The following is a 20,491-nucleotide window of genomic DNA, read 5'->3' as shown; positions in this document are numbered from 1 at the left end:
GCGGCTGTTTTTGTATGACACGGCATGCACGTATTATATAGGGGGGATGCCGCAAAGGGGGGCTCATGATTGATTTACACATATAGCGTACCCTAATATCGGACAGTACACGAGCGCCTTGCGTTAAGCCTCCATGGAAACGCGGCCGGGATCAAACGCACATCCTTGGGCTCAGTAGCCGAGCGCTCTAATCCTGGACGACTGAACCACAACGGTGTGGCGAAGTTCTGCTCACCTCCATACTGTCTTTGCTGAAGAATACTCACTATTCTGAAGAAAGCTGTAACCAGAAGCAAAATAAAGCTAGCGTGCCGCTCTTCTGCTCTTTCGGGTATTTTGCCTACCATATATCTCTGGTAAACATATATGGTATGTCTGTTAAACTTTTTGTATAGCGTACGCAAAACCTTTGCGTAACCTTTGCGTACGCAATAAAATGGAGTATGTAGAATGCGCATGCGGCGCAGAACGCTAAAGGAAGCTTAGCGTTTAGCGTACGCACGCAATTTTCTGGAAATAGCAAATTGTCTCTGCGGGGCTTACGGAGGCAACATGGCGGCACCCTACTTGCACGCTTCGGTTATAAACTACGCCATCAATGCGTTATTCGGCGCTCAACTGGCTGTAAATGGTTGCATTCGCTTCCGCTTCTTGTTATCTCACTCGGACACAATGTTATATGTGATAAGTTGGCGGTAACATTGAGATAGCAGTCTATTTTCAAGCCTGTAAGCCTAACAAACTGTTTATATTGTCGTCATGGCAACGGCCGTTTGTGTCAATTTTGTATGGGTTTTTTCTCAGAAGTTTCGGTTTCGGACACATGTGAAGACCATGGCCGCCAGCCGCGCGCGTTTTTCGGTGGCGGATGACATAGAGCCCCTGCGCTAGGTTCGCGAATGCAACCCATTCGCGAACCCGCTCAAGTGGGCCGAAATCGCAAGAACTCTCAGCGAGTATTCGGCGAAGGCGTTCACAGTTCGCGCTGTGCGCGAACGAGCTGAGCTGCTGCTGAGCCAGTACGCGGCCAACGATCGTGTGAACCTGCGGAAGTAAGTTATTTCGATTGCATGAAAAGATAGTTGAAAAGTGTAAGAGTGCAAAGTTTCAAAGCGTTCTCTTGGTTGACACGAAGATCTGGAACTGAAGAGCAGTACAGCGAAAGGGCAGTATTTTTTTCTGACGTGTGGTGGCGCTAGGTACTTACCCAAACGTTGCTGAACCTGGGCGTTGTTTGTCCACTGAGCGCCTGTTGCGGAACGCTCCCCAAACTACCCAAACGCTCGTCTAAAAGCGTCGTTCGCGCTTTGGATTTAGCGTGCGCAACCATCTTGCGTGGTGCGTACGCAAAAAACGCAAACGCTATACTAAACCTGTCTACTGTCTATTGTCTACTTCGGACGCCGCGTCATAGAAAGAGAACCAAAACCGCGCTGTGGAGCATGCCTAGCGGGCCCATCGTCACTGCCATCGTGCTCAAAAACAAAATGGCGCGGCACTGCGTACTTTCTTGTTGGCTGGCACCTGCTCCCATCATGAGCGTCATGTCACGCAACACGTAGACATCGCGTATGTCATTGTCGAGAAGTACACGTCTGCAGAGTCCTTGGTCTGTCATATCTACCGTCAACATGATAGACCAGCGTCACCCTACTTCCGGTCTACGTTGCTGTCGACCGGGTCCCACTGCTCGCTTAGCCGGCGCGCTGCGGTAGTGCCACCGTGGAAGCAAAATCATGTCTGTGGTGCCCATATGGCGATCTTTCGTAAAGCCGGCTACTGTGGTAGCTGCGCTAATTGTGCTGTGCTCGATGGCCGGATGTTTAGCTCTCGAGAAGAGTCAGCCCGACTACAGCGTGTACCACAACCTCTCCGCCGTCTACGCCGAAATCGCTGCTTTCGCCCAGACCTACCCGGCCTACGTTCAGGTCGATCACAGGTGCAGTATGCGTCCCTTCTCCGGAGAAACGTGTCGGTTTGACGTCGTGGGCGTCAACGCAGACATCTAAAGCACCGTTGTTCGTGTGTGTCACATATGCAAGAGCTCTTGGTTACAGACGTCTTGGGGAAACTGCACGCATCAAGCAGAGCACTTTTTGCAACAGTTGGCGATTTGATATCGCCTACTTCCTAAGCGCTTATAGTATAGAACCTGTTATTTCAAAATGCGGTAGTTTCCGAGGTTGCCTGTCCTGTTACGCACCTCGTATATTGCACTTGAGATAAAAAAAGGCTGTGGCTAGAGTTCCGTCCAGACGGAACTCCAATTTGCGCTAGAGTTCCGCCCAGACGGAACCTAACCTAACCCAGCCCAGCGTAACCTAACGCAACCTAACCTGACGTAACCCAACTCAAACAAGAACTTTGATTTGCGCTAGAGTTCTGTCCAGACGGAACCTAACCTAACCCATCCCAAACCAACGTAACCTAATCCAACCTAACCTAATCCAACCAAACCTAACCTTACCTAAGCCAACCCAACCCAACATAACCACCACCACCACCACTGGACGGAACTGCAGCAGCAGCAAATGTTCCGTCTGGACGGAACACTAGACACTCCGTAAAAAAATAATGAAAATGCAGCGCTAACGTAAAATTTATTCGGTGCTGTATGGTATGCGCGTCAGTCTTCACGCGCCGTTTAGCGCTATTGTTTTTATCAGTTGCAGTGAGCGGGAGTGCTGCCACTCAGGCATCTGCTCACTAATGTGCAATAAATGGTCGTAACTGCTAGAAACGAGCAGAATGCGGTTGCCACTGGCTGTAGATCGGGGGAAAAAAAAATTCTTGCCGCCAAATATTTTTTCATGCACAGATCGCGGTGCAGCAGGATTGTAAACAGCTGCTAACACCTCCATAACATTGTAGCCATGCTATTCGTGACCTATTCTACACTCGTGTTTCATTTCAAACCCCTTAACGAAAACTGCCACATAATACACCTAGTAATAAAAGGTTCTATGTCATCTTTTGCTATCATTCACAATAAATGGATCGTGAAGTGCTTCTTCACACATTTGCTTTCGACCTTATGCTTATTGGCTTTACACTGCAGTCCAGCACATCGTGAACATAAATTTGTTGCATATACTGTATCGCACTTAAGCAGAACAACCTAAGGGCCGCCACGGAGGCTCAGTGATAATGGCGCTCGGCTGCTCACCCAAAAGACATGGGTTTGATCAAGGCTTCAGCGGTCGAATTTCGATGGCGGCGAAATTCTAGAGGCCTGTGCACTGTGCGATGTCAGTGCATGTTAAAGAACTCCAGGTGGTCGAAATTTCCAGAGATGTCCACTGTGGCATCCCTCATAGTCTGAGTCGCTTTCGGACGTTAAGCCCCCATAAACGATAAACGAATGATCTCCTGCCATCATTCACAATGAATGGACTGAAATGCTTTTTTGCAAGTTTGCTTTCGAGCTTACGTTTATTAGCTTTATACTTCAAGTCCAACCCGTAATCAACTTACGTGTAAATTCGTTGCATATCCTGTGTCGCACTTGAGCAGAGCAACCCAAGGAACGGCTGTAAAAAACAAGTGAATGAGACAGGCGTTAACAGATTTGTTCTTCATTGCGATCACATAATAAATAAGAGAGACTGCAAACAGTAAACATTAATAAAGGAAAATAACAAAGAAAGGAAATATATATTACAGCTAAAGAAGTCACATGATACACGATGATTGAGCCATAACATTTTAAGCACCTAACTTCTTTGTATAGCGGACTTCTGCCCTTAAGCAATCTTCATTGCGGTTCTGTCTGAGATGTAAAGCGGCTTGAATAAATTTTTCAAAATCTTATTGTATGTTTATTGCATGCAATTGTAGTGGATGCAAGTGAACTCATCTCACCAACAAGTAATTGCCAAAACTTCACAGAAAGCATAAACTTGGCAGTACTACGTTGGAAGAAAAAATCACAGGCCAACAGACTGAAGTCTATCGTTATCTCTGCGAAAAAGGTGGGCATCTATGCATGCTTAAAGGGACAGTGAGGCCAATGTCATCCAATTTTTGTTCTGAATAAAAATGATTATTTCGTTGTTTGGGATTATTTAGACATTTGTTCAGCAACAAAAGATGCATTTCTTGCTATGAAAATTAGATTTGAAAATGGAACACTTTATTTTCTACCACTAGATTCAAACTCGTGGTATCAAGATTGAAAATGACTTCAGTGATCATCATTGAATGTGAATGGTGTTTTGGCATAGCTTTTAGCTTTAGAGATCTCCTGCCGAAAAAAAAAAGGGTTTCAATGTTGTTGAAGTTTCCTTGTGAACTGTATCCCAATGTCTGCATTTCTTATCTTTTTATAGCTTTCCTAGCTCATAAAACTCCTCCTTGTCATTGAAATACGGCAGTGTGTCATTGCAGACCAAGTTCAATTTGCCTTTAGTGTCTTTAAACACTGGTGCTACTAAGCTTATGATGAGAGGCTTAGTCGGGTCTCTCAGTGTATGACCTTGAGCACCCCGTAACGTGACAACGTGACATTGTGTTGCTTATTTTGAATCACTGAATCCTTGTTCGCAGGTTCAAATCGCATAATGGGCTCTCCCAGCTTGTCGTGCGGCTTGCAAACTTCTCGGACAGTTCTCCGCACATGGGTCCACAGCCGCGGAGCTTCAAGGTCCGCGCATTGCTCTCGTTCGGGCAGCGCGGAGGTGAGCTTGTGACCGTCGAGAGCGCCCTGCACTTCCTGCGCCACCTGTTCGCGGGGCTCGCGGCTCCCAGCCATACCGTCGAAGGGGCGCTCAGTCGGACGCTTTTGTCGAAGGTCGACCTGCACCTTGTCGTGTTGGCAAATCCTGATGGGAGGAACTATGCGGAGCGGACAGGGGACTACTGCTTCGACAAGACGGGGTCGGGGCTCAACATGGATGCCCTGTTCGGCTGGGATTTGGATCGCCGCCAGATGGCTGGTATGTGTAGCCCCAATTTTTTTTAAGGAGCCGTCAAAAAAGCTACTGCAAAAAAACAATGGGAGGGAGAAAGGAAATGCTTAACATGACACTGGCAAGACACAACACAAAGTGACATTGTCGTGTAAAGTGTTTCCTCCCTGTGTTTCATTGTTTTAGAGCACAGCTTTTAGGAGCTCGTTCCTGCATTCCGCGTCATAGTCGTCTGTGTAACATGCCACCTGACATGTGGCGTGTGTAAGATTGTGACAGGTGGCATGTTGGCACAACTGGAAGGTGGCTGCCATGGGAAGATCCCGGAGGGTGGCTAGCAGCATAACGCGCCACCTGCCAGTGGTGGCAGATGGCATGTGAAGAGCTGGCTCAAATTTTGCATTACCCACTATTGGTAATCATCCGTAAATTTTTTAATCTTTTTCAAACGTAATCACACGAGCCCATTTCGGCACTTTGGCAAACTTTATTTCTTCTGATTTTCCAGTGGCCTGTTTAGTGTGTGCAACCGGCTATCATTATAATGCGAGAAAGTGGTGCTCTGACCATCATCATCATCAGCAGCAGCAGCCTAACTATGCCTACATCAGGACAAGGGCCTCTCCTGTATACCTCCAGTTAACCCTGCCTTGTGCCAATTGCAGCCACCTTATCCCTACAAACTTACTAATCTCATCAGCCCACCTGCTTATTTGAATTATGAAATGCAAGGAAGCAGATGCAATCAAGCAGGTTCAGCCAACTGTCGGATGCAAATGCATTCATTCAGCTGCTAATCAGTGGTCTGTCTTCAAAGCCTCGCACAGTTTTGCCGAAGTGCAGTTTGTTATTGACAGGCAAGTTTAGAAATGAATCATTTGCTGCTGGTCGAACTAAAATTGTATTGCTGGTCTGTTGGTTCCAAGACCAGCTCTATGTTTACCGAGGTATTCTTCTATTAGCAGCAGCATGTGCACATGTGATGTAATGCTGGTGAGGAGGAGGTTTTTGGCATGTGTTTGAAATGAGTAGAGAAATGCTCAGAGTTAGTGGTGGGAGAGAGGTTATTTGATGAGAGGAAGAGACGCTTTAATGTTGCTGATGGTGTTAGTCTAGCCAGGCACTTGACATGGTACTTGTGGTTACTCTGATGAAAGATGTTACTCACATGCATACTCAGCGGTGTATGTTTATTGGACAGAGGTTAGTCCTCTGTTTGTGGAGCAAAGCTGGCATTACGGACGAACACTGTCAGTGACGATCAAAAATGGACATGCTGCAAATCTAGGGGGCAATAAATAGCTGTTGGTTTGCATTTAACTATTAAACTCATGGCTTTGTTTGGACCATTGGAGTAACCTGTAGCATAATATAACGCAATAACGGCAAAATTGTAACAGACTTAGAGCAATTTGGGAAGCTTTCGACATCTGATCATTAGACTAATGCATCAGCACTCCTTCAATAACCATGAGGGAAAAAGAAATAGAGTCATTCTAGCATGAGTTATGTAGAGCCCTCTCAGATGGGCTCAACATAACAGATGGGCTCTATGTAACTCATGCCAGTAAAAGGGAAATTGATATGAAGAAAAGAAAAAGCCAAAGATTTGTATGTTTAACATTGTCTTCTTGAACACTCATTTGATAAAGTGTGCTTTTGTCTGTACTCCATGTCCTGTCTCTCTTTTGCATTGCCTCTTGTCATCACAGCACACAGTGCAAAAATGACAAAAAATGCATGCAGTAGAAATGTTGCGAACCGTGTGGGGTTGTAAGTAATGTACTACTGGTAGTGAAGCATGTCTTTCACTGTTTGCGTGGCTGCTTTTGCTATTTGGCCGAGTTCTAAGATGGGGTAGTTCGTTTGGGCAATGAAGCATGCTTTTTCTGCTTGCTATGACTGAAAACAAAAAAATTGCCTTTATTGCTCTGAAGCTTACTCTCAAAACATTTTATAGGTTGCCGCAGTAGCAGTTTGCACAAGGCAGGTGTCTCAAAAATATGACCAGCGGTGCCTTATTGTGTGACCCCCTTGCCATAAAAGCTGCATCCAGTGTTCAAGAAGTGGGCAGCACGCAGCTTCTCGGTTTATTTACCATTCGTTTAATGTCTCTTTATCACTGCTGATGGCTTGAAACCGGCCAGTTGCTTACTGTGTTTAACTTATTCCGTGTCCTGTTGAAAGACTGAAGTGGCAGTTAAAAAATGGTATAATATCCTACCTTAGCACCATCCCAACTTGGGAGTCACCATTCTGCTTTTAGTACGTCAGAGGTGGCAGAACAATTTATGGGTTCACATGCAACACGAGGGGTGCCCTTCCCTTTTCGTTTAGGCTGCCATCAGTTGGAGATGGTTTGTTAGTGCACTCTGCCTTGTGAGGTAAGTTTCAGACGCTTGCCCCATGGGATCCAGTTCTTGATCGAAGGAAAGTGGTTTTTGAAAGTGGTTGAAATGGTTGGAGACGTCACTCCTGAGCATGTTAGATGCTAGAACCAAACTGCGGTTAGGGTTCAGTTTTATAGTGAGGGTAGTTAGTGTCGATTCATTAGATGAGGAATCAAGGGAGAAGACAAGACACTTAGACAGTGAATGCAGCATAAACGCTTACTTCCAATCAGTAATGCTGTTGTTTGTTTGACGTTTTGATAACAAACCGGTGCTGTGCTCTTTAACAAAAAATTTGGGCACAAATTGCTTGTGTGTGCATTTCTTTTATGCTTACAATGTGTAATGCATGTTTAAACCTTTTGTAGGAAAGAGTCACTTCTTTGCTTTTCGTGATGCTTATGGCATGGACCTCTCATTGCACTTGTGCTGGGCACAAATCCAAAGAGGGCAGGTGTCCAGAGGCCAGGGCACCCTCCAAAAATCCAGCTCACCTTCTCCATCCCTTCCCTTCTCCTGATGCAAAGAATTACTTGGGCCCCACCCGAAAAAATGTACCTGGCGATGTGCCTGAAATGTGCTATAGCTTGTCACAGCAGCAGAACAAGCTTTTTTTTTTTTGCATTGACCGTTTTCTCTGCACTGCAGCTTAGTAATCTTTTATTTAGGTCACTCTTACCTATAAGGCTTCTTTCTAAATAGATACTTTTTGAACGTTATTGTCAATATTGTTGCATTTAAAAGACTGTTGGATGACTGAGCACCACTGGGATTTGTGATAACAGGCTGCTGCTGCTGTTGCATGCTGACTCCTGTTCATGATTGGCCAGTCACACAACAGCCTTTCACTACTCATGAGACTTTTCATCTCACCTCAGGCATTCGTTTACAGCTTGCAAAATTTGCATGCAAAGGACACATCAGCGAAACTACTTCATTTTGTAGTCGAGAACTTTTGAACAAAACACATGCTATTAGATAGAACTAAGTTGTGCATTGGCTACCTGAAAGGGACACTGTGGTCACTTATATGTGAGCTTTGTTATTTGAAAAAGTCAGTTGTGTGGCTGCTTGTCCCTTGGTTGATGTTTGTACACACATTTATTACTCACACATTTATCACACATTTACTACTGAGAAAATTTGGTTTAAAAATGGAATTTTTTTTTTTTGCGGCCTCTCGATTCAATCTCAAAACTTCAGTAACAAAAACAACTCCCTTATCAGCGTTTGAAAGTGAAAAGTGGTATGGCCTATCCTTGGAGATTCACGGAAAAAAAAGAAAGAAAAAAGGATTGACGGGATTGAAGTTTTCCTGAGAAAATGGCCGATGGTGGCGGCACCTGTATTTGATTTTTTGGACTTTTGTAGCTTTTAAATGTAGCCTTTTTGACCTGAGGAGGTGGTAATCTATTGCTACAGGCCCATATCAGTTTGTCCCCAATGTCCATTTATTGACATACTGCACTGTAGCATCTGATTGCCGCTGCTAGAAAAAAAAAAATAAACGATCTTACGATCTTCACTTATTCTTCAGTTTTATGTTTGGTGGAAACACACTGCACTTGTGTTTGGACATATTTGTGCCTTTATTGGACTGCTGCAACCTGTTTCTTCATTTCTTGGCCCCACCCCCATTTGCAGTGGAAGCAGAGACTCAGGTACTACTGAACCTGAGCCGAGCACAGGCACTGGACGCATTCATCGCCTTCCGGTCAGGCATCAGAGAGATCCATCTCCCCTTTGCAGGTAATGTCTCACAAATCAGTCGGAGCTTCTGAAAATTGTGTTTTCGAGGAAGAATAGACTTATGTTGGGCGGTTATATATTGAAGTTCATTAAGCCCACTGTAGCTGCTCAGCAGCTTTGACATTCGGCTGCTGATCACAGGGTTGTGGGTTCGATCCCGGCAGCAGTGGCCATGTTTTGATGGAAGTGAATTTCAAAAATGCTTTGTGTGGTGCACGATGTCAGTTAACATCCCAGGTGGTCTATATTGATCTGGAGCCCACCACACTGGATTCCGAGATAGAAAGTGAGTAGCTTCAGGACATTAAATGCCACAATTTACTATTTGAACTTCATTTTGTAGGTAATATCCTACAAATTAGGAACTTCTGAAAAATGTCTCTACTAGAAAGTATAGACTTGATCTGTTGGGCGGTTGTATTGAAATTCATCAATCTCTTTGTTGCGCTGCGTAGTTTTGTAATGTTTCTCTGCAAGAGCTTCATGATTGAAACTTGCTTTTTTACACTTTCCACGGGAATAGAAATGGTAGTTTCATTTTTTTTATTTTGTAGCATATACTAAGAGGCCTTAATGTGCAGTTGAAGGTTGGGACGCATCCTCTCACTGTACATCACAGCTCAATGTTGACTGGTCTGCAGTCAATAAACAGTCCGTGAAAGGATGCGGAAAAGACGAGGACGACAATGTGGTACCAAACGGCACAAGTACTGACTGTCAACAACGTTGATTGGAAAGCGCGTAAGGTATATATACATGAGCAGTCTAAGAAAAGCTAACAAAAGATGCTCTTTCATAGCTGCTGGCAATGTGTGCGAAAATACAAAAAACTAGAATCAAGATCATGAACAGTTTAGAAGCATGAGCTCTTAATGTGAGTGCAATGGGCATGATGCTAACACAAGGATGTTGTAAATTTGAACCGCTTCACACAGAGTAGAACCTTGTAGCTACGTTTTAAAGAAAATGCATGGAAGCACATATCCAGGAGAATGTAGGAGCCAAATTGCCTATTTTTGAGAAAAATTTGCCTTCAAATGTGGTACTCTTCATAAAAATACCGATCAGCATTTCCTTGCACATGGTCCGAACAGCTCCTTTTCTAGTGCTCGCAGAATTCATTGCGCATTCATGTTTTTCCCAGCAGAGAAGAAAATTTGCAACATATCCGGATAATTGACAGCAATGATGAAAACAGCTGTGGTCTGTTTCATGTTGTTTCTGAATGTTTCTCCCTCTAGCACCGATTCGCCGCGGGGAAGCCACCATGGTGGCTGACGCAGTTTTTTCACATTCTTCATGCTGCATTCCCCAGACCCCCCAGACCCAGCCCACTCTTAGAGTCCTGGACATGATATTATGGAGCATGCTTCGGCAATCGAATTCTTGTCGTGCTTTACCTGACCAAAGTTAGGAAGTACTTTTATATGCATTAGCACATGCCACCGGTGCATTCATGCGTGAATCCAAGAAACCATCATATTGTCACGAAGACGACGACGCTGGCAGTGGCGTGGGACGGAGCAGTCGCGCTAGGCCAGCCGCCATTAAAAATCATCTCACTGCCATCGTACATCTCGCCTCATTCTACGGCGGGTCTCCACGTAACATTTGGTGTGAGGTGCGGAGTATCATCCCCCATCCTGGTTTCAGAGCTTCGGTGTCCTGCGTCAACCATGGTTGTCGGCCATGAGTTCCTGATCCGCGCTGCCCGGCTGTGCCTCAGCTTGCCAAGCTCAAACCGACCTCGCCGCTCACCCCAGCCCCGTCCCCCGCCTTGATCACAAGATACGACGACATGACGACAACGCTGCGACCCGACCCCATGACCCGACCGGCCTGAGACGCTGTCCACACGTGAAGACACAGCCCCCCTGCCGCTGCCGTTCGGTGTGTCTAAGGGCTTCGGCCGTCAGCTCCTGGCGACATGCGGCCCGTAAGCTTCGTGGACCAGGATTCATTCGCCCATCTCTTTCATCGTGGCGGCCAGCACTTCACCACCATACAATTTCTATTGTACCGTCCTGTGAACCTATCACCATCGAGCGCATCTCTTCGTCGATGTCTTCTTCGATTCACGATCGGGACGATCACTCGGCAGCCCCAGGTAGTGTCACGAAGACGACGACGCTGGCAGTGGCGCGGGACGGAGCGCTCACGCTAGGCCATCCGCCATTAAAAATCATCTCACTGCCATCGTACATCTCGCCTCATTCTTCGGCGGGTCGCCACTTAACAATATCTTCTTTATAGAATGCAAGTGAAAATCTCAGATGCCGAAACGCCCTGTGTAATATTTTGGCCACATCTGTATATAAGTGCATCGTATCAGTTCTCAGATGTTTTGCCCCCTTACGCTTAGTCAATGCGAAGAAGCCACTGCATTTCTCTTCTTCGTGTCATGCCCCTGTGGAATGGCCTTTCGTGTGTCAGCGCATTGTTCTTTATGCTTCACCTTTTGGTACCTATGAAGAGCAGATAAACCTCTAATACAGGTGACTGCTGCTGCTGCATTCGAGGTCTTCATGTTGCATGCCCCCTTGTTCATTCTACTCATATGTTTACACATGTCTCTGTACTATTAAAGGACCAGAATTTGCAGAAATTTTTAGCATAGTTACCAGGAAATTGTGTTATCTACGAACATATTAGATGGAAGAAATATCGTCTAGCTCTAATGGACATAATTTTTATTGCACGTGATTTTGAGCGTATGAACAGGGATATCATTGGAACCAGGAACGTCAACGAAGTTCTGCTCCATCTCATGCACTAGCTTTTACATGTGTCTCTAAATGATTTTTCAGTGTTTAAATTCCGATATGCATGATGTGAATGCTGGTGCACCATAGCTTACTGCTTTGTCTGTGTATTTTCTGGTGCTTTTTCAGCGACCATGAGCTGCCTGCAAGTTCACAAATCATTTCAGCAATGAACAGAAGTGTCTTCATGTTTCTCTTGTGTTTTAAATGCGAACAATTTGCTGTCAGCGGAACTCCAACACCTTCATTCTGCGTGCAGGTGCGCACGCTGGTTGGTGGGACCACAAGCCAGCCAACTTGGAAGCGATGATGATGCTTGCCAAAGATGTGGCGTGGTCGGTGAAGCCGCATTTTATCTACGGACAGGCACGCCACCTGCTGCCCACATTGCTGAATGGGACAGCCTTAGACTTCATGGCCGGTGTCCGCAAGGTGGGAACATCAATTCTGTTTCATCGAATGCCTGCAGGACACCCCTGCTTTTTTTTTGAGGCCGAAGTTTTCTGTCTTCACAGACTCAGGGGAACCCGTAGCATATTTCGAGAGCTGCTAGGGAACCCCTTGTTCCTTGACTTCTTTCTAGGGGTGCGCGGGTATTCTACAATTTCTAATTTTGGTTGAATAGTAAACTATTCTTTATTCGTTTCGATTCAGATGTTCGGTATTCGAAGTCTCCAAGTGTTCCTCCTGAACGAATAATGTTTCTGGAATGCTTGTTTTGTGTGGTATTGGTTCAGTGTGTCTCCGCCGGGGCAGCATCACAGTGCCCCTGCTGGCAAAGCGGAACTCCATGGACACTTCCTAGGCATGCATGTTGCGTGCCTGTGTGCCTGCACCAGCACCTGCCATCTGTCTGTAGCTACATTACCTGCAGTGCATACGTGCCAGAGCCGTTGCGATGGCATGCATTGATTGGAGGATGCGCAGTTCCCTTGACTTCCACGGGACGAACCTGCTGCAAGGGCATGTTGCCACAAGGAAACGTGCCGATAGCATGGATATTGTCTGTTTTAATTTTTTGCACAGCATAACATTTTGTTCTTTCTGGTGCGAACACTGAATGCACAAGGCTAGTTAGCTGCACTGAGGCACCACATGTTTGCAGTTCCAGGTGGAGTCTGCCGTGTGGGATGATGCGTGCGCGGTCGTATCGAGTGTCGTAATAGGCAGTTATCATTTTTGAGCTTCCAATGTAACCTACCATGTGGGCAAAATTATGTACACATAAAGAATTTCTTTCGGCTGGCATTTTTTTTTTTTCCGTATAAATGGCTTCCAAGTTAGAGATGCGGCCCTTACATGGGGGCGACCTGTACATTAGTACCGTAAAAACCCGCGGATAATATGAACCCGAATATGATATGAGGTGAAGTTTTAGAGACGCGAAATGGAAAAAGAAAAGTTTTACCCACGTATAATACAATTGACAAAAGCTCAGAGAAAACATTTATTCAAATCGCATCCCACACTTCACTTCAATCACTTTAATCTTCAGCAGCGCTTTCTTCGGACATTTCTTTGTCCGACAAATCATCCCAAATGTACTCATCTTCCGTGCGATCAAGGGCATTTGAGATTCCACACTTCTCAAAAGAACGACGCACAAGATCTTCTGGGATGGCCGCCCATGCGTCCACGATCCATTTGCACAGCGTGGCTGGCGAAGCCCGCTTCACCTGCCCGGCTGGCGTCTCTGCAAGCTCATCTGAGCACATCCACTCTGTGTAGCACCGCTTGACTGTGTCCTTGAAGGGTTTGTTTACACAAGCATCAAGGGGCTGTAGTTGTGGCATCATCCCACCCGGAGTCATAACGAGTTCAGTGCCGCAGTTGCGTAGCAGCCTCTTCACCGAGCCGCCCAAATGGCAACGAAATACATCCAGCACAAGGATGGACGGCAAAGACTACAGTGCACCAGATCGCCTACACCACACGGACTTTACCCAGTCCAAGACTAGATCCTCATTCATCCACGCTTTCTCATGACATCTCACGATGACATTTTTCGGCAGCTTCAACATTTTCGACATTTTTCGACCTCTCGATCACTGAGGAACGTTCATTCAGCTTCATTAAATGGAGGCCTTGTGTGTCTAATGGTAAATAAGTAAATAAATTAAAAGAATAAAGTAAAAATAAAATAAAACAAATAACAGTGTCCGTTTCTGCAAAGTGATATGCAAAGAGCACCCGAGGCTGCTAATGTGACCCATTAATGCTATCGTGTCATGCCCTTAGGGCGGAGCTTATGTACCCCCAAATCTTGTAACTTCTTAGTCTGTGTCTGTAATAACTATGCAGCTCTTAACAAGTGCTTCTGTTGTCTCAGTCCTTGGGTTTTCAAGGCACGAGATTGGCACTTAGCACTGCTGCATCAGGGTTTGTAGGTTGTTTTTTTCTTTTTCTCACTTTGATTGCAAAGTGGTGTTTTATGCTTCCTTGTTTTTGCCTCTGTGTGATAAACTCTGTTTGCCATGATTCCCCGCCTTCCAGGTTCCGTTCTCCCTTTCGATCGGCTTGTGGGACGGGCGCACCGGCAGCAGAAGTTTTGACTGTTTCCAGCAGCTCAACCCTGACAGCAAAATGCTCAAGGTGAGGGGCATCTAGTATTTCAGAAAGCTGTTTCTTGCAGAGCTGTGTTTTAGCGCAGCATTGTTAAGGCTTCCATCTTGAAAAAAAATGTCTAGTTGATTTTAGGTAATTGGGCCAAATGCGGATGTGTGCGCTGCATGATGTATTTCGGTACTCCGCTGCTTTGCTAGAATTAAGGTGGTTGTTGGCGTGTGTGTTCTTTCATGCAAAAATGAATGGAGGACATGGCAACACCTGCCATAGCCACTGCGCCACTGCTTACGTGCCCATCGGCTACACTGTGACAAGGAAGCCACCCGGTGGGCAGGCGAGCAGTGGCACAAGGCAGGTGCCATGGCAGGTGCTGGCATCGGTGGGACTTGGGTTGCGTGGGTTGGGCTGAGACCCAGGTTGCTCTTCCTGAGCAGCGTCTCACAATTAAATGGGCTGCTGCCTGACACAGTGGGCAGGTTTCCCACCACCGGGTGGGCATGCGAGCAGCCTGCCACAAAGCCAGCTTCAGACAGACAGGCAAACAAACAAGCACAGTAAGACGAAAAGTGTCGGTCAGAGTGGGCGATGCGTGAACGAGCGTTTCCGAGAACATGCCAACAATGTGAAACAAATGCGGGAAACTTTGGCAATTCGCTGCTGTGACTGAATATGAGGGTGGCGGCCATTGTGCTCCGGACTTCCCACAATCTGTAATTATCGTCCGGCATCCTTCGCAAATCACAAGGGAGATATTGGAGGCGCTAGAGATTGATAGGACGGGCAGTGGTTGCGTAAGGACGCCATCAATCGGCCTTTCAAAAAAGGAGATGATGTATCTGAGCGGGTATTGAGTGACATGACTTTTTGTATGCTGCTGTCATTGTTAGCTTTTGTCTTTGCCCCCTTTCATATGCCTATACATCTTTCGATGTTTCTAATAAACGTCAGTTAGAAGTTAGCGCTTGTCCTTCGTCTTTCTTTGCATCCGTGTGTTTTTTTGCGCTTTTCGTCTTACAATGCATTATACCAACTAGCCCGTACCCACACCTTACTAAATAAGCACACAATGTCCAAATGCATGGAATGGCCACTTTAAGTGCTAGCACACTAAAAATATGGCGGCAGCGTCACAGGTGTTGTGAGCTTAAAATGGGTTGGGTAGGGTGGCCCACATGGCCATCCTGCCCCTAGGTGGCAAGTGGACCATCTAGGTCACGTGACCTTGTGACGTCAAAACCTGCCCCCTGGATTGTGAGCAAACTGATCACCTTGGCAGGTGGCAGTTAAATTAATGATTGGTCACAAGAGGTTGCTTGGGAAGAACAACCTAGGACGCACAAGCCCCGCCGGTGGCAGCACCAGCCATCGCAGGGCAGTGGCGCATCGTTTAACTGCTGCACCAGGAGTCGTATGAGGACCGCCAGCGATCTGCGAATGTTAAGTAGATAATGATCGATTCTGTGTATGTGGGCATTGACCTATTAACATTATCGCGTCATACATTTAAGGTGGAGCGTAAGTATCTCCTCTAGTTTTTGTGCCCTCCATCATGGCAACAGTCTGTGCACCATGCAAAAATAAACAGCACAAGTCATCATGAATGAACCTAAGTGGGCGTGTAAGAATTAGGGTTTTCGATTTACAGCAGAAGCACTTTTGGGGCAGGATTAGGCCTCTTGGCACTATTGGGCGTTTTCAAGACCAATTATAGTGTACTACCCACAAGGTTATTGCATTAGATGTAGAAAGAATGAATCCACTCAAGTTTTGAAACAGCTCCAAAAGTTGCAAATGGATCGCCTCATACGCGTGGAATACAATTTTTATCGGCTTGATACTGATGCACATGTAATGATAATAATAATTGAGCAACGCTAAATTGTCAAAATAAAACTACCAATAGCAAGGATTAAAATACAAAGCATGAAATCAACTCTGGATCCAGCATTTTTCTATTTCAGAAATATATTTGAAATTACCGAATACAATAGAATCTCAATGAATGGAAATTCGTTCAACGGAATTGCCGCTTGAATGGAACATGAACCTCAAAGTTAGTTGATTGGGTATTAAGGGAGAGTGAAAAGAACCTCGTTTTCCGGATTTATTATCTTCCCACCACCAAGTAAGCAGAACTAAACCTTAAATCAAACCGGCAAATAGTAGGGCAAGCTCACCACCATCGCGATGCTCATCACTGTTGTCTTTGGCTTTCTCGCACATCGCATCTGCATATAGCCGTGTTCAGGTAGGCCTTTGCCTTTGTTGAGTGTTGTGTATGATGTTTGTGGTTCAATCAGCAAAGTCACTAGGATTTGCAATTCTGCTGGCAGCACACAAACACTTGTACACTACGTTTGTGCCAAATAGGAAGATAGAAATGACTCTTCACGAAAATGATGCTCGTAACATACCGTATTTACGCGTGTATAACCCGCCCCTGCGTATAACCTGCACCCCTAACTTCGAACTCCACGAAAAAAGAAAATAAACCCCGTATAACCCGCATGTTTACCTGAAAAAGAAAATATGAGCACTAGAAAGATACAATTGCATACTCAGTGATCATTTCATTTTCAGAACATTTATTCAAACGACCACCACCACGTCACTGGTTATCCGATTCTCAATCGTCGTCGCTCTCACTGTGGCCATCCAAGACTTCATTGCCACTCTCAAAGACCTAGTCTTTCTTGGAGCCATCAAAGCTGTTACTCATGGCACATTTTTAAAAGCTTTTAAGCACCAAGTCGGCCGGTATCGCTTTTCACACATTCATCCACGATCCACTGGCACAGCAATGGAATATCGGACCTTCGCACGCGTCCCATCGGTGTGAGGGCGGAAAGGCCGTCAACCATCCACGGGGCATACAGCCGCTTCACATGTGCCTTGAACGGCTTGTTCAGGCACACGTCGGTGGCCTTTAGCATGGATGCCATTCGCCAGGCATTATAATGAGGTCGGTGCCGGTCTCGGCGAGGCGAGCCTTCACCGCATCAGTGCAGTGGCCTCGGAAGGAATCCAATATGAGCATCGACCAGCGTGCCAGGAAGGCACCTGGTCTTCGTTCCCAGATTACTCGAAGCCAATCACCAACTAGGACACTGCTCATCCAGGAATTTTCTTCCGCACGCAAAACGATTCCTGGGGCAGTGGTGTGCTAGGTAGTGTCTTGCGTTTGAAAATCACATACGTGTGCAGTTTCATGCCGTCAGCCAAAGCACATAACATGACTGTGCAGCGCAGCTTGGCATTTCCGCCGGTCAGCAAGCTGACTGATTTGGAACTCTTTTTTTCCATGGTCATGCCCATCAGCATCACAAAGTGCACAGGTGTCTGACCAGGATTTCCCACCTGAGACAGCAAATAGCTGTGCTCCTTCCGAAGTGCGATGACATATCGTTGAAAGTTCAACAATTTTTTCTCGTAGGCATCAGGAAGCCGCTGGCACATGGGTGTTCGCCGCCGCCTAGAAAATCCATGTCTTCGCATGAAGCGCTGAAGCCATCCACGGCTTGCACGAAACTCGTGTGGAATGTTCATTTCCCGGGCCAACTTCGGCGCTTCCATTTGCACCATCTCAAAAGTCGAAACAGCATGGCCATGGCTTCTCTGCTGCTCAGTGAACTTGGCAAGCTGTGTCTCGAGGTGGGGGTACATGGCAGTCTTTGGACCACGAAACACTCGCATGTCCCGGTTTGTTGTTTCAGGACTCTCTTTTTTTCTTCCTCCAGTCACGAATGCACGACTTGTCAACATCATGCTGTCTCGCAGCAGCTCTGTTGCCGATGTCTTCAGCAGTGGCTATAATCTTTAGCTTCTTTTTCGCTGTGAAACGCTGCTGGCGAGTCACACTCATGACACCAATACAAAGCAGGCAAACAGTGCAAACTGGGGTGTAGTACACAAAACAGCGCCTGACACTAGGCTCAACAACGCTGGCTGAAGAAAATACTATGGCCAATGGAGTGGGGAAGAATAAACAGACTATGAATGTGGATTTGGCTATGCCTTTCGTTGGCCCCTCATCGGCTTGACAAGAGGCGATACAATGGGGATGGCGGATTACAGGGAGGCTGCCGCGCATTGTCGGGAAGCCGACGCCCCCCGCCCCCAAAGAAAAAATTTTGCAGATAACCTGCACCCCCCACTTTTTAAACGCGTTTTTTTTTCAAATTTTGGTGCGGGTTATGCGCAAGTAAATACGGTAATACGCTGCCCCGAAGAGTAGCCTGACTAGGATACTTCATGACAAGGACAAACTGCTGGAGGCTTACAGAAAGTCATGTTTGTATCTGCAGTGAAAAATAATACTGAGTGGCTGATCATGAAGATTTGGAAAAATGCTGGATGCTCCGAGTATGTAGAGCCCGTAGTGAGAACATCCCCATCTACGGCTCACTCATTCCAGCAAAAGTACAATTTGTCGTTCAGCTCGCCGTTTAAGGTTTTCTCATGTAGCAAAGGGTAGCTGATGAGTTTGACGGAACAGAATGGCCTCGTGGTTTGTGACTTTTCAGTGGAGTTTGCCTTGCCACTGTGATGCCATGCAGAGACTGACGGGCACGACAGCTCCCTGGGCAGTATGGATCAAAGATGACGTTGATGAGACTAAGCGATTTTTCAAGTTGATTCCCTCCAAATCCCCATCCTTCAGTGGACAGCAGTGCACGATTAGGAAACTTTGAAAGGATGGGCTGACTTTTGTCATCAGCATGACTGGAAGCAACGAACTGGAATGACTACTAATTGGAAGCTCGAACGTCATTGCTGCTTCAAAGATATTGCAGCCTTGCCCATTTCATATCGCACGTGGATGACACTAGGCATTTTCTTCGAGTGGCTTCATTGGGAAGATGCACGCTTATTGCAAGAGAAGAGGAAAGTGGTGTTTCTTGCTCTGGAAATGGAATTATGCTGAGCCTCACCTACCTTGAATTCATGGCAGCCAACACCGTAGCACTGCTGCAGCCCATGGGTTAGGGTGGGACGAGAAATTCAAGGTGCACTTCTGCATGAACCTTGTGCAGAGAATGTTGTTGTGCATCAACTCAGGGCAATAAAAGGTGGATCGGTTGCGCACCATGTACTGTCGCGCTCAACATTAGCTGCAACAAGAGAGCTGTGGCTTGATGTCAGTTCTTAAAACATTTCCTCTGCAGCACAGCCGGTAATTTGTGCACTTACTCGTTGATGCAAAGAACAACATAAGCTCAATTTTTGTGCAGCTTGTGGGCTCCATGTAAGGATGCATTGTGTTGCTGTAAAGTGGAATCCTTGGCAGATTCACTCGGGGCACGTTGCAGGTCACACTGAGTGTGATAGTACCTTCTCGGTAATGATTTGAGGGAGGTGAGTGCAATCGCCATTGCAAACTGCTTCATGCGCACGGAGTTAGCCGCCACTGTAGAAAAACCATGCATACAGAATGTGCCTCCTGATGTGGTCCATGATGCTGCTGAGGAAGATCTGCTTGAGAGAGCTGTGCTGCAGTTTGAGTCCGATCCAACGAGCATGTTCATGTTGGCAGAGATGTAGTACTATGTCCAGGAAATACCGTGGAAAGCATTGTAGCTGAAATTTGCCATGAGGGAAGCGAAGAGGAGGAGGCAGGTGAGCCTGAAAATGAGACCATTGGCCATGACCCTGGTGTGACTGCTGCACTGGCAGAATCAGCAGTGCAAATGCTGAAGAACTTCTTTCAGCAAGATCGAGGTGGAGAACTGTGTCTGAGCAGTGTCTCAGGTATAGGTGACGCCATTAAAAAAGAAACGGCGGTGGGAGCTAAAGCAAACAAATACATGAAATCTTTATTCACTGCTGAACAAGTAGGTATTCATTTCCACATTATTTTACAGATGGAGAAAGTAGTTGTACAACTGACCATTTTTTTTCTTTCATTTTCAGTACTTTGTGGAAAAAACATTTATATTCAGTGCTTACTCTTTTGCTATGAAGTTTGGGATCATATCATTCTGCTCAACCTCTCTGTAAATGGAACTCCTGATAAATGGAGCATATTTTCCCATTCTCATGAGTTTCCATTTACAGAGAGAGTCCACTGTATTTGCTCAAGCCTGAACTTAGTATTATTCAGGTTAGAGGGTGTTATGTT

The 20,491-nt window shown here is 46.1% G+C and overlaps 1 protein-coding gene across 1 annotated transcript in view; it reads left to right on the top strand.

Moving 5' to 3' along the window:
* Nucleotides 1–1,466: 1,466 nt before the first annotated feature.
* LOC144132808 (uncharacterized) overlaps nucleotides 1,467–20,491 on the top strand; it is a 31,715-nt gene continuing 12,690 nt past the window's right edge. The window contains exons 1-5 of the mRNA XM_077665470.1: nucleotides 1,467–1,939; nucleotides 4,546–4,934; nucleotides 8,942–9,046; nucleotides 12,068–12,240; nucleotides 14,302–14,400. Of these exons, the coding sequence (XP_077521596.1) occupies nucleotides 1,737–1,939; nucleotides 4,546–4,934; nucleotides 8,942–9,046; nucleotides 12,068–12,240; nucleotides 14,302–14,400 (969 nt within the window). The 5' untranslated portion in view covers nucleotides 1,467–1,736. The remainder of the gene's footprint in view (nucleotides 1,940–4,545; nucleotides 4,935–8,941; nucleotides 9,047–12,067; nucleotides 12,241–14,301; nucleotides 14,401–20,491) is intronic.

Source organism: Amblyomma americanum, chromosome 5 (assembly GCF_052857255.1).
Source record: "Amblyomma americanum isolate KBUSLIRL-KWMA chromosome 5, ASM5285725v1, whole genome shotgun sequence".
NCBI classification, from domain to species: Eukaryota; Metazoa; Arthropoda; class Arachnida; order Ixodida; family Ixodidae; genus Amblyomma; species Amblyomma americanum.
Note: the sequence above shows the minus strand (reverse complement) of the source record. Positions and strands in the feature narration are given on the sequence as shown.